General features: G+C 36.2%; 2 protein-coding genes across 2 annotated transcripts in view; one reads left to right on the forward strand and one right to left on the reverse strand.

The window, feature by feature from the left end:
- Window positions 1–521: 521 nt before the first annotated feature.
- hspb3 (heat shock protein, alpha-crystallin-related, b3) lies at window positions 522–1,414 on the reverse strand. Its single transcript, XM_067408144.1, has one exon. The coding sequence runs from the start codon at window positions 1,349–1,351 to the stop codon at window positions 899–901; it is 453 nt and encodes a 150-aa protein (XP_067264245.1). The 5' UTR covers window positions 1,352–1,414; the 3' UTR covers window positions 522–898.
- Window positions 1,415–5,142: 3,728 nt separating this feature from the next.
- Window positions 5,143–14,976, forward strand: part of arl15a (ADP-ribosylation factor-like 15a) — a 178,719-nt gene continuing 168,885 nt past the window's right edge. The window contains exon 1 of the mRNA XM_067406637.1: window positions 5,143–5,196. Coding sequence (XP_067262738.1) covers window positions 5,143–5,196 — 54 coding nt within the window. The remainder of the gene's footprint in view (window positions 5,197–14,976) is intronic.

Raw genomic sequence — 14,976 nt, forward strand, 5'->3', positions numbered from 1 at the left:
GCCGGGGAACGCTGGAGACAGAGCGTAAAATATTGTTTATGCTTATAACAAAGTGAAATCCTTGCTACTAATGTTCTATCATCTTACTACGAAAAGGTCATACGTAAGAGACTCAAGAGGTGCGGATTCAGTATAGACCATTTTTTCAGCGGGTTCAACCGATTCATTGAAAGATCCGATTCAATTAAAAGATCAGTTCACAATTCGGACATTGTTATGTAGATGCTCAATATCTTTTAAAGGGTTAGTTCACCCCAAAATGAAAATAATGTAATTTATTACTCACCCTCGTGTCGTTCCACACCCCTAAACGTCATTTTAGGAACACAAATTAAGATATTTTTTGATAAAATCCGATGGCTCAGTGAGGCCTGCATTCACAGCAATGACATTTCCTCCCTCAGTAATGACACTATTTTTATTTTTGGGTGAACTAACCCTTAAAGCAACTTTTAAGATGCTTTCTTCATTTAAAACACATTCAATTTACTTTGAGTTTATACGGTTTTTACAGTATTATGATATGATGTCAGCCGATGACTGTTTGGTTAACACGTTTGGCATGCTGACACACGTGTTTGCAATATGACATAATGAGATGTCATTGAGATAAAGCACATTCCTGCCAGGTGACTGCTATTTTTATAAATAGAACATATGAGAGGCTTGTTTCATTTATTAGAAAATGACATTTTTGCTGGTAAGCAACTAAGAATTAGGCAGGCAATCAAGCTGAATGAATGTTGTTAAATGTCTGCCGACATGCAGAACAAAGCAACACTGTCATATAACAGCAATTGCTTTATGATGTAACTGATTTAAAACAACAAAAATGTTCTACTAACACAGCCCACGTTTGATCATGTCATGATGAATGATTTTAAGTCATTGTATTTTCCTAATCACACGCTGGCCACCATCGGTCCTTGGTCTCCACCACTAGTATCCCGTCATGACACAGCATGGCTTTGAGGTCCCCCGCCTGGAGCTGACCGTCAGGCAGCTGATACTGTCTAGTGAAACTCCTCGACACAAACCCATGCTCATCCATCCTCACCCCATGCCGACCTCTGATTAGCAGCCACCCCTGAAAGACCTGTATAAGTATGTCTTCTGGTTTAAACTGAGTCACGTCCAGCAGGACTTGAAACAATGGCTCTCCTGAATCTTCGTCCTCACTGTCTGCTTGACTCCCCTCAGTGTCCATTTTAACCGGCAGACATGCAGGTCCCGGCAGGGCAAATAGTCGATGATCTTCAGTGCATTCATTGAGATTCCTGGTTTTGAAGTGCTCCTGGTAGCGCACAGGGCTTGATATCCAGTGGGAAATGGTGATCCCCTCTCCTGCCATGACACTGGGCACAGAGGTTCCCTTGGCTTTTTGTGTAGTGAATGTGAAGAAGCGCAATGCTGTTAGAACCTACCGAAGCTATAAAAAGACAGTCCTCTGCTTAGGTTTCTGGGCAAGGGATGGGGCGGACCATTTTTAGAATAGGCAAAGAGAACTGATATGTAGGAAGCTTGTACTCAACAAGCATATTATGTTACATACACTACTGTTCAAAAGTTTGGGGACATTTTTGTGACAGTAAAGACTTGCTTGCATTGTTACAAAAGATTTCGGTTTCAAATACTGTAAAGCTGTTTTGTACTTTATATAAAAATGTATCACACTTTCCACCAAAAATACTAAGCAGCACAACTGATTTCAGCATTGATAATAATAATATTTGAATCATAAGATGACACTGAGACTGTCACTGAGTAATGATGCTGAAAATTCAACCTAGCCATCACAGAAATAAAATACATTTTCAAATATATTCAAAAGGGATGCTACGCTAAGTAGGAGCAAACACAAAACTCAGTTTAAATAAATATTTTCTAAACTATCTGGAACATATGAATGCTGCGGCTTGTGGTATGACAGATTAATTTTGGGTGCATGCATATACCTTAGTTTTACTTCTGTGAAGCATGTCAGTTTATGGACAAATGTGAATGAAAAATCAAAATCAATACTGCCACCTTGTGGATATTTATTAGGAGTACATATAGATAAAGAGAGAAATTCTGGACATTGCAGTACTAGAATACGCCCGGATTATGCAAATGATGTCTTTATTCTTTAGTATTTGTATGCTTGCTTGGTTGTTCACTACTGTTCAAAAGTTTGGGGCTGGTAAGATGTTTTTCTTATGCTCATCAAGGCTGCATTTTTAAAAAACAAAACAAAAATACATTAATGATTAAAATAAGTGGTTTCTATTTGAAATCTTTTTCAAATGTAATTTATTCCTGTGATGGCAAGGCTGAATTTTTGTCTCACATGATCCTTCAGTAATCATTCTAAGATCCTAAGATTTTTTTTTAAATTATTATTAATGTTGAAAAAAGTTGTGCTGCCTAATAATTTTTTTAGTGAAAAAAGTTCTACATTTTTTTCAGAGTTCTTTAATATAGAGAGAGTTCAAAAGAACAGCATTTATTTGAAATAGGAATTTTTTGTAACACTGTAAATGTATTGCTGCCTCTTTTGATCACTTGAATATGTCCGTGCTGAATAAAGTACCCCCCCCCCCCAGAAAAAAGAAAGAAAAGAAAGAAATTGAGATGAAATGGTAACTTACAGTACTAACATGTGCTACTTGTTTAAATCAATAAATAAATAAATAAAATGATAAACCTCACATTTCAGCTTTTAAACTGTTTTTAAGATAAGGGTTAACTCAAAATGATAAATAGTTTATAGGTATTTTATCTGCTTCATGAATAATTTTCTATACATTATTTGAATTTAGATTTTTAGAATGCGCATGAGCTCATTTTCAATCAACTGGTTAAAATGTACAACGGTGCCTACAAATTTAGTCAAATTCGAATTTGTTTACACAATGATGATGACCATTTGAGAGACCGTAATATAATATTACTTAGGCACACCAGCAGCATGCTTTGATATTATTATCAGCTTCCTACTTGTACATTTCTAACTCTCACTGAGTTTTTCACTCACTGAAGAGTACACAATCATTGGTATTATCATTATGATCATTAGGCTAACACTTTATTTGTTAGTAGAAGATGCACTGTAAAAAATCTTGCCTTGGTTTTACTCAAAAAAAAAAAAAAAAAATTGAAGCAGAACTATTTGCATCAGACTAGGTATTTTGAAATCATTTAATTTGAGTTTGACCACTTGGCTTTTACATGTCTTCAACATGCACCTATGAGAAATTTCTACTCAAATTTTCTCATAAACATAATCCAAAAAAATTAAGTGGCAATAACATAATTCAACTGAATATAAACCATATTGACCTAAAATAACAGTATAATATTATCCTAAATTAATCATACGTAAATTGTATGACACATGTAATGAGCAGTATGCTGTAGGACTAAACCTCATATCAGTCAAGGTGCAGGTGTAAATACCACTCACTTTCATGTTTTTTTGCACAACCTGCAAAAATCGCTCAATTCTGCAAACCGATGATCAATGCTACTAACCAATGGAGGGTATGCACGTGACGTCACCGTTGACCGCTACAACTGCGGTCACGCCTGCTAAGTGGCACAAAGACTGAGCGGCAGCATTGGTTTTCAGCGTGAATGCCGCGAAAAACACACAACACATCCAAAACGGAAAAGAGCTTTGTGATTGACTGTACAAATAGCTTATTTTAGGGCTGGATGATATGACGAAATATAACATTGATATACAGTACAGTCCAAAAGTTTGGAACCACTAAGATTTTTAATGTTTTTAAAAGTTTCGTCTGCTCACCAAGGCTACATTTATTTAATTAAAAATACAGTAAAAAACAGTAATATTGTGAAATATTATTACAATTTAAAATAATTCAGCAAAGCTTTTTTCAGCATCATTACTCCAGTCTTCAGTGTCACATGATCCTTCAGAAATCATTCTAATATGCGGATTTGCTGCTCAAGAAACATTTAATGTGTACAATTGTACAAAATATTTGTGTACAATATTTTTTTTTCAGGATTATTTGATGAATAGAAAGTTCAAAAGAACAGTGTTTCTTTTAAAAACATTAAAAATCTTAGTGGTTCCAAACTTTTGGACTGTAATGCAAGTGATTACTCATATTTAAACCTACTTCTATTGTAGTTATATAAAATATTCACAGGGAGATTTGCTTTATGTATTTCCCTGGTGTCAAATCAGGCACATATAAATGTCAGGAAACATGACTCCAGGCTGCATGTCAATATCCACTGATTAGGTTTATTTGACAAGCTGTAAGAAACACTTTCGAGTCCAACCTTTAGTGTAATTTGTTAGTTTTACTCACGTTTTCACAGTTTCCCCTATTAAATCCAGTCATGTAGCATGTTCTTTTGCCACTCAGTCCAGCTGAGGGAGCACGTTCCGATGGGAAAGTGACGTTGATGCATACCCTCTATACAAACTAAACCTGTCTGGAGTTTTCGCGTCGCTCTGCAAAGTACGTCACCAGGATCGTTGATCTGATTGGTTGAAGGACTATCCAATTGCATGAATAATGCTCGTTGATCACACCTATTGTGCAGTAGAAAATACATAGCAGACTCCCCAGACCATTGTTCAATTTTAAATTGAGCTTGGTCTGGTGATAGCCAGAGAAGTACATTTCATACATTTCTTCAGAATATGTCATAATTTAGCTGTTTGTCTGTTTTTTTAAGGTATGAGATGCGATTATTTAAACTAAACTTCATCATTTTTGACAATTTTTTTGAAATTATTATACTGTATAATTTATTGTGTGTAGGTGTGTAAAAGTAACTAATCCAATTAGCAGTTTTATTTTGTGGTACGAGTCACTGAGCTGATAATCTCTTGAGACTGTGCTCTACTAATTCCCTTTAGTTGTTGTCTCTCTCTTGCTCTCTCTCGCTCTCTCTCCCTGAGTATACACCCACCTCTAGCTCTTGTTTATTTATGAATGGGGAATGAACAGAACTGTTTCCTCTTTTCTCCATCCTTTTGTTTGAAGAAGGACCATTGATTCTCTGTCTTCGTATAGTATCTTTCTGTGTTCCCTCTTCAAAGCTGTCCTCCTCCTGGCCTCATTCAGTAACTCTGGCTTGGCTTGTTTGTTGTCTGGGGTAACGCTGTTGCTGGGGACGATGTCAGAACACATTCAGCTCTCAATAGCCCTGTGTAGGATTGGCTTTTACACGGTAAGCTGAGCACACGTTTCCATATTTTGCCGTACATTTCATGAATGCACCCGTTGGTGCAGTATCTATGATTTTAGTTATTTGGATTTTTAATTTATCCAAACTTATTTTGATGGAATTATGTTCTGTTATAATCTTACAGGCTACTTGAAGCTACAGGTGGCATTGTCAACAATGTACACAATCCTAACACTGCAATAATTCTCCCATGTAGATCTGCATGTATGATTACGATAGCTGGAGTTATAATCTCTGTCTGACAACTTTCATAAGCTAGTAGTATTTCAAAAATTATAAAACTCTGGTGAATATAGCACCTGTATAACCCCAGTGAGTAGTGTGGCAGGTGATAATTAACTCTTGGTTTAACTTCTGTGCTTTTATGTAAGAAGTCACAAGGGAACCTAATACAGTAGAAAAAAACAAATAAAGCTGTAATCCTATTGTAACGTGTTCTTTGTTATGGTTTGAGGTCTTTTTCTTATCTAGTCTTCCAGATTAACAGTTACTAGTGAGATGTGCTGTTTTGTTTCAATAATAGAAATGGAAAAATAACTTTATGTCGGATTTAGTCCCTTGAGGAAACATCATATACAGTAGGTAGGACTTGGAGTATTGTTGCCATAGCTCCATGAACCTTTCCTCCATTGCATATTTCTACCTACCACCACCAATACAATATCACCAATATGTGTACGGAAGAGCCTCTGTGCCCCTATTGCCCCTATTGGCAGATATGACGGAACCGTTGTGGAGGACCGAAAAAAAAAAAAGGTAGTCTTTCTGTTGTGAAGCGTGGCAGACGCGCCACCAGTTGTCGTCCACTATGACGCACTATACTAGATGAAACGATCGATTCTTGCGTCCCGGCGCCTGTTGTCGTTTAGGCATCACCACGACACCCTACGTGTCAAGTGGATTGTGCCAAAATTGGGCTGATATCATGTAGTCTGAACCTGACATAAGTTTGCATTCAGTAAAATGTTTTGAAAGAAGTATTTTATGTCCAAGGCTGCATTATTGGATCAAAATTTACACTAATATTGTAAATTACTATTACAATTAAAAAATGTATATATATGCAGTGCTTCCCACAGGTTTGAAATATACTTGCGGTGGTAGCGGGGTGAAAAATCCTCCTATTACCCATGGCACAAAAATGGTCTACTACATGTGACAAATAGACTTGTGCCGATATTCGGTAATGCGATAAATCGCGATAATGAATATGCACGATATTGTAATCGTCGGCACTTCAGAATACCGTAAATAATAATTTATTACCAATTATACATGCACAAGGCAATTAAGAATACTTTACCCATCAATCGTATAAAATGCACAAAACCGCTGTATTCTGCGTCAAAAGGACACACGCTCAGATGTAAACAATCCCAACGTGCACGAGAAGCACATGGCGGAACCAGTGAAGGAGACGAGCTGAATGTAAGTGCGTGTTCACTCTCTGACAGCAGAGGGTGCTGATGGAACAGCAGCGTGCAGCGGTTACCACGGAAACCGTGCAAACAAAGTAACTGCGCTAGTGAAGTTTTTAAAATGCTTCAAACAGCCATTCATTTTTTTTAAATCTCAGTGATGTTCATCACAGCACCAAATACTGAATACTTAAAAAAGACTTAAAAGGATATTTATTTTCAAACCTAAACATTTATATATTTTAATCTGGACTACAACATGCCCTAATGATTAGAAATGTTCTGATTATTTGTTATTGTTCAAGTAAAACTTTGAAAACATACAGCGACATTAGTGTTAACATGTTAACATGTTAATTCATTATCACTAAACTGACAATAAAAATACTTATAACGTATTAATTATTATTAATTAATGTTAATTTCTTAGTTACTATTTAATAACATTACTAAAAACAAAATAACTTATTTAATGGACCTGAGATAAAACTAACAATGATCAGTTGTGTTTCTAAACTAACATTAACAAAAAATAACACTTTCTGTAACAAATGTAGCTATTGCTCAATCTTAGTTAATGCATTAAATAGAGTAAAGTGTTATCTGTTGTTCTTTATAGCCTAATTCTTTTGCATATTAATCTGTTTGAAAATTTCAGTCAGTTGTTTTTGTTTTATTACAAAAAGAGTTCTTAAACCTGTTAAACTGACAAAAATGGTTTTGCAACTTATTTTAATACCGTGATAATGCAGTATACCGTGATAAAAGCTTCATCAATTAATCGCAACATGAAAATTTGATACCGTCACATGCCTAGTGACAAACAAATAATGTGTGATTTTTAACAGTATTTTTATTTATTGAAGTTAATTTTAATTACATAGCATACTATCACATTTAATTACATACTAATATAATGTATTATTATGTATTGTAAATTATTCAAAATTACAGCATTTAAATTTTTCTCCTTTTCCTATGTTCTCCTTGCTATGTTATATAGTGTCTCTCTCAGTGAATGGGACACAGATTTTACTAGTAAAATTTAAATAATGAATAATATAACGGTCAAATAATGTTCTTAGTCTTTTCTTCCTGTGGGGGAGATTACAGTAGTTTACTATGAATTAAATAAAAATCAAATTAAATACAATTTATTGTGTTACCAAAATACCAATAATGCCCAGAAGAAAAAAAAAACTTAGCGTGTGACTTTTAATTATAAACAAGCCCGAAATTCACCGTGACTCTTATTTTGAAATGTCTACACAATTACATATTTACAATCATCTAAAACATATTATATAAAGGCCATAAAGTAGACATTGTCATAATTCATCAAATTGAGTTCATTAGCAATCGCTTGGCATAAATCCACGCTTTTCGTTGATTGAGAATCACTTTGAAGCAGTCTGAAGCGCTGTTGTGCGAGCCTGTAGAACGCGCAACACCACCACCTTGTGACTTTGCAAAATGCAGTGCTCTTTGTGAAAACAGTTCTGACGCACACATAACGAGCAGGTATGAAACCCGTATTTTCCACTAGTTAATCTATCGCGATGGTTTCATTATCTTGGGTGGATACAAAAAAATAATAAAAATATTAATTATTATAAAAATAATAAAAGCATAAATGTCTCCAAATATACTTGGGCGGCCGTTAATAAACCTGGACGGCCCGCCTAAGTAAAGTCTATGTGTGGAAAGCACTGATATATATATATATATATAATATTTTTAAATGTAATTTATTCCTGTGATGGCAAAGCTGAATTTTCATCAGCCTCCAGTCTTCAGTGTCACATGATCCTTCAGAAATCATTCTAATAGGCTGATTTGAAGCTCAAGAAAAATTCTTATACCAATCTTGAAAAGATTTGTTCTGCCTAATATTTAACTGTGATCCATTTTTTTGATTCTTTGATAAATAAAAAGTTCAAAAGAACATTTATTTGAAATAGAAATATTGTGTAACATTTTCATTTTTGATCAATTCAGTGTAGTAAAAGTTGACTTCTTTAAACAAAAATTACTTACCAAACTTTTGAAAGGTAGTATATATTGTTGATGTCAATATCCCACCATTTGGTTTGTTTTAAACTTAGTTTAGATGTGTTATATTTTGTTAATCTTTCATTTTCAGTGGAGTCAGCACAATAAGAAGTTGAAAGCTACAGGTGTGTGGATGTGGTGCACAGGCTGTGCGGGTGAAGGTCTTATTGTGTGTCAATGGTTTTCTGTAGGATGGCAATGGAGGGGAAAATCACATGCCTTCTATTTTAGCTTTGGTCTAAAATTGTGGCACATGGCTAACGGTTGTCAGGTCTCTCACTCTAAACACCACACCCTCCCTCATTCTTAGTTTTCCGTGTGTATGCTATACGTGCGTTTGCATGCGACTGCATCTGTGTTTACTCCGTTCTAATGTCAGTCTGACATGTACTTATGTTCATGAGATGGTAAAACCTTTGTTCATTGTTATTAGGAGCACAGTTTTCCTGTACAGAATACCAATGAGATGTTTGTTAACTGCCTGTTTGTTCTAATTCAGGTGGTCTTCATGCTAATAGTTTGACTGACAGTAACAATGTTTGCATTCATTAGGTTCACTTAGGAATTTTTTTAGGAAATGTTTGGCTCAGATTGTTCAAAGTGTGATTAGGCAGATTTCCAGATGGTAATGGCAGTATTAGGGCTAGGCGATACAGATAAAAAAAAAAAAAAAATGATCACAATATGTTTCATATTGATCGGTATCGATAATTATTAAAAACATTTTAGTAGAAAAAAGTTTGAATTTACCCAGTGCATTTTTAATTAAATCATTTTTTAAAACAAAGCAAAATTACATAAACAACTATTTCTTTTTTTTTTTAATCTTTATTTAAAATACAAGTGTTAAAGAAACTTAGAGCTGCACAATTCTGGATAAATTGAGAAACTTTTTTGTTTGTTTCAAACCGAGATCACAATTCTGAATGTCAACTAAACGAAATAACATCATTTACTAGAGGTTCTGACAAAATATTAATTTCTGCGGTCTATTTTAAAATTTTAAATGTATTTGAATTAATTATTTAAAAAAAATCTGTTTGGATGTATGATTCAATGACTCATAAATACTCTTTTTGCATTACTGGATAAATCAGTATTCATCTGTTGAATGAAGATTCAATGTCAAATACATTTTTTAACAGTCACTTGTCGCCACCTGGTGGTGAAACAATGTAATCGATAAATGAGTGATTTTCAGCGTGTTCAAGTTTTTTCAAAAGCTGATTTGCTTTATTTTGATCGATTACATAGACATCAGTGTTTTTATCTGAACTATAAACTTTTATTTCAAATGAACTATAGACTTTTATTGCCAATTTGAATATTTGCAACACAGAAATAAAGATACAGTGTGGTTGAAAACACTGCAGCTGTTAAAGGGATAGTTCACCCAAAAATGAAAATTTGATGTTTATCTGCTTACCCCCAGCGCATCCAAGATGTAGATGCCTTTGTTTCTTCAGTAGAACACAAATGATGCTTTTTAACTCCAACCGTTGCTATCTGTCAGTCAAATAATGGGAGTGAATGAGAATTCGAACAATAAGAGTCGAAAAAACTTGCATAGACAAATCCAAACTAAACCCTGCGGCTCATGAGGGCTTATTGATGTCCTAAGACACGAAACGATCGGTTTGTGCGAGAAACCGAAAAGTATTTATATAATTCTTTACCTCTAATACACCACTATGTCCAACTGCGTTCAGCATTCGCTTAGTGAGGTCTGATCGTGCACTGACAACGGAAGTGAGGTGATGTCTCACACTCATTGAAGTATATTTGTCTATGTGAACTTTGAAGTAGATCAACTGTAAGATGTAATGCTGCGTTCACACCAAACGCGAATAGAGCGTCAAATTCGCGTCTACCGCGTCTAGTTTGCCGCTTGAACATTTTGAATGCATTCAAAAAACAAGCGTTTGAAGCGAAATTGACGCGCGTCCAAGGCGAAATCCGCTTCTTGTGGGAGGGGCAAGTGCGGTTGTCTGTTTGCAGGATGGCTGATGTTGATCGTGCGTTCATCGAGAGAGCTACTGCTTTGTATTTGCTCTGGAGAGCAGAACAGCGTCTTAGGGGTCAGCGTCGCGGGAAGGCCGCGGGTCGATAAACGTGTACGTGAAATGTGTATTACAATTTACCAGGTAGCCCAATCTCCTCACCGACACTCTTCCAAGTGAGGTCCTTTTTATTCCTGTCTGAAGTATGAACTTACTGAAGTATGAACTGGCATAAATCTCTGGGTGACTGCTCACTGATCATATCAGTCATTCCTCCATTTTGAATGAGTGACTCCGGTGCGGGCCTGCCGCCACAGCAGCAAGCAGGCTCCTGATTGGTTAACGTGGCGCGAATTTACGCCAAAGTTCAAATTTTTCAACTCGGGCGTCAGACGCGAATTCGCGTCAGACGCGTAAATGCACAAAAAGCACCATTCGCGTCTTCCGTGCCGCGCTAAACGCCTCATTCGCGCCGCAAGACCTCCAGACGCGCGTAAACGCGTCTGTACATTGAAATCATTCGCGCCAGACGCTCTATTCGCGTTTGGTGTGAACACAGCATAAGGAAACCATGAAACTGCCACACTGGCGAGCTAACGTCTTTTTTTCACAATCTCCTCATAGCGAGCAGGTACAGGATTCATTTTCATGTGTTTGTGTGTTCTGATCTCACGTTCCGATTGCGAAACTGAATTCCACAGCAACTTGTTTGCGTGTCACGCGTAGCGTGTCTGTTTATGATCCAGGGATGGAGCAAGCTTGAGAGTTGTTCATGCAACCGAACTTCATTTCTGTTTACATTTTAACACATTGCAGTGACACTATATCGAGAGTTATATCGAACATTTTTTCTACCGTTATCGATTAACACATACCGTCATTGTTTCATAAAATATACGGATTGGCTGTACACACTAAAACGCAAGGGTGTCATTTTCAGATTTATCCACTTCTCCAACGCAAGATCTGTCTGGACAAACACAGATTCAATACAAAATTTGTACGTGTACAGCTAAACGTGCCTCTGTGTGGACAGGCTCCAACAAGGGAGTGGAACACGCTAGACTGAAAAGACATACAGGAAACATCCAAGATTTTACATCCAAGATTTTGTGTCAGTGGCTTTGTGTTTGGTTTAAACCCAACTGCTAGATGGCAGTGTTATCTCTGAACATAAACGTGCAAGATGTGTGAGGGCGCATCGCTAGCGTTAGCATTAGCAATCCTGGCTCACAAGACAATAGAATTATTCCAGCTTCCGCCGCGGTGTACAGAGCTGAAGTGTGGACTTTCATCTACCACTATAAAGAAACCACTAAGGAGATAGACAAGAGTTATGTTGTTTGCAAAATAAGTCATGCTAAAATCCTATACTTGAAAAACACATTCTTTTAACCATTGAACAATATGCTTGTAAAATTTATGATGCTGAGAGTAAAACCAGCTTATATTATAGAGAACTTTCTGTAATTTTTATTTTTGGTATTTACAGCATAACTGAACCTTGAAACTTGACTTATTTACAGTATAAACCGATTAAAATTATATAGGCGTAATACCTAATGCCAGCAGCCCCAATGTGGCACAACTGTGATTGACTCTAAATGTTTCTATAAAAGAGCCTCAAATACTTTCTGAATGAGAACCACTTGATGGTGCCATTTCATTAACTATGAAACCCAAAATATCATGCACTGCAATCATTTCTGCTCATTTAAATACAGATGATTTGCAGTCCTGATTATCCTGTAACATTATTTGGTTTTTATTATGAAATGAGGGTTGTTAAATAAAATTATTAATAATTTTAAGCCATTTTCCCGGAAGAGAAAAACTATACATTTGTAAATGCATATATCTGCTAAAAGTACATTTTGTCAGCTTTTATAAGTTCACTACTACATTGCTAACACACAAGGAGGACTAAAAGCCACAAAACACTTTATTTGATTTAAGCAGGTTTATCACATTTGTTTCAAAACACAACGTTCCAGTCTTTTGTTGACCACTAGAGGTCAGTGTATCTGTTTTATCCGGGTGTGCCTCATATGTCCTGAAAAGTGAAGCTGCAGGCTCTTTGATTGCCCCCTGGTGGCTGGATGCAGTACAGGTAATAAACCCCGCCCTCTCAATGCAGAGGAATGAGACTTCAGTGAAAACATAAAAATAAATTATGCTTCAAATAAAATTTTCTGAAAGATGGTTTTGGTCAAGTTCATCAAAGTTGTCCTAAGAAATAAGTTGTTCTAAGAAGAAGGTTTTAGGACAACTTTGAAAGGTTTTGATCCACTTCAAATGTTGACTACTGTATATTCAGTTGTTTGTTTTTGTGATAAGTTTGAATTTAGCTAGCAATTTGGTGCTATAGAAACAGAGTGTGTTGTCACAGTTGAATGACAGCTTGTCTGAGGACTGTCGGAGCTTCGTGGGGAGATTGTAGATATATAACTAACTATTAATTTACGATTTCTGTGTTATTTCACATTGACAAAAGAAGTTGTTCAGCAGTAAATTGTACTAACTGACCTACAGGATCTGATGGATCACTGAGTTTTTCTTGGTAACATTAATTGTAGGTGTTTATAAGCTAATTAATAAATGTTATTAGTTAAGATAACACACCTAATGTTAACCATGTCGGGAAAAAGCAGTTGATCATTATCTGGCAGTTACTAATTATTTTTATGGGTATGAAATAATAATTTGGATAAAACTAATTAGGATAAAAAAAAAAATAAAATAGGATAAAAAATAATTAGGATAAAACTAATGATAGCCTACTCTAATTATAGCAATCGATCTCCTGTAACGTAAGTTTAACTATTTAAAATGGCAGGACCGTTTCTGACATTTTAGAGTTGTTTCTAGTTGCATATTATATTGAGTTTATCTACTGAATTTGCTGTTTAAAAAAATATTATTGCTCTAGAAACAGAATAGCCTATTATTTTATAGGTAGAATTTTAAATTGTGTATAATTTATATAGCCTATTTAAAATACATCAATGATGACGCAGTCGTCTGGAAGTTTGATACCGCGACTCCGCTTCCGGGCTCCACTGACGATTCCTTCTGCGCCTGCCCAGGCTCCAGACTTGACATTTTTGGCCCCATTTACACTGCACGGTTCAAGTGACCCAATTCTGTTTTTTTCCTCCCATGTGGCACAGATCGGATATGAGTCACGACCGTGTAAGCAGGAAAAAAGCACATGGATTCCGATTTTCACAGATCGGTTTCAGGCCTCATTCATATGTGGTTATAAATCAGATATGAATCGGATACGTGCGTTTGCGCCTGCAGTGTAAGCGGACAGATCGGATATTCCCCTGTAAATGCGACTCCTGCGTCATTGAAAAGTGAGGGTTGTTTAACATTTCGCGGTGCAGACATACCTATAACAAACGGAACATCTCTAGTTGACTGGCAGATTATTAATTGCATTTGTTTGTGTTAAATAAAAGGCGATCTGACTCTTGAAATCACACTGAGTGTTCGTTGTCGCTGTTGTCAGTGACGACGGCTCGTGCACAGACGCGCGCTTCAGTCCCTATTCATTCCATTGAAACCACAAAATAAAAAGCACACAAACTTGCAACTGCCCTTGATATACAACCACTGATGAATGCATTTGTTTTAATGACAAAAAAAAAAAAAAAAACACTAGTAGGATGGCGTATTCGAGCCCATGAAGCTGTGAATATCTACCCGTGCCCGAGTATTCTTCAACTCACACGCTTCCAGCGGAGCTGCGTACGTATACTGTCGTGAAGAATTTGTATTATTTTTATGCAGGGATGTAACTATTGCATTAAAAGGGTTTCTATATGAATTAATGTCAATAAATTAAGCTCAGTGTACCATTGAAATTGATTTATGTCAAATAGACTATTTTTGGTACGTTTCGCCAAGTGCAGTGTAAAAAGGACACATCCGATACAGGTCACTTTTAAAAGAAATGTAAGCACGTCGTCCAAAAAAATCGGATATGGTCAAAAGATCGGATCTGTGCATTAAGACTTGCAGTGTAAATGCGGCCTTTGAATAACGTGTCGGCGCCCAGCGTCGTCCGTTTTGGCTTCAGTTCATTACAATGGATGGAAGCGCTGTCGTGTCGTCCATCTTTTTTTACAGTCTGTGGTTTTATCATATGGACTTTTATTGTGAAGTTTTCCATTACTGTTGGAAAACTGTTGGAACAGTTTCTTTTTCCTCTTGCCATTGGTTTTTCTCATTTCTGTCATTGTACATTCTTGTGTCCTTTCATCACATCTTTTTTTGGGGGGGTGTAG

This window comes from Chanodichthys erythropterus, chromosome 13 (assembly GCF_024489055.1).
Source record: "Chanodichthys erythropterus isolate Z2021 chromosome 13, ASM2448905v1, whole genome shotgun sequence".
In the NCBI taxonomy this organism is placed as follows: domain Eukaryota; kingdom Metazoa; phylum Chordata; class Actinopteri; order Cypriniformes; family Xenocyprididae; genus Chanodichthys; species Chanodichthys erythropterus.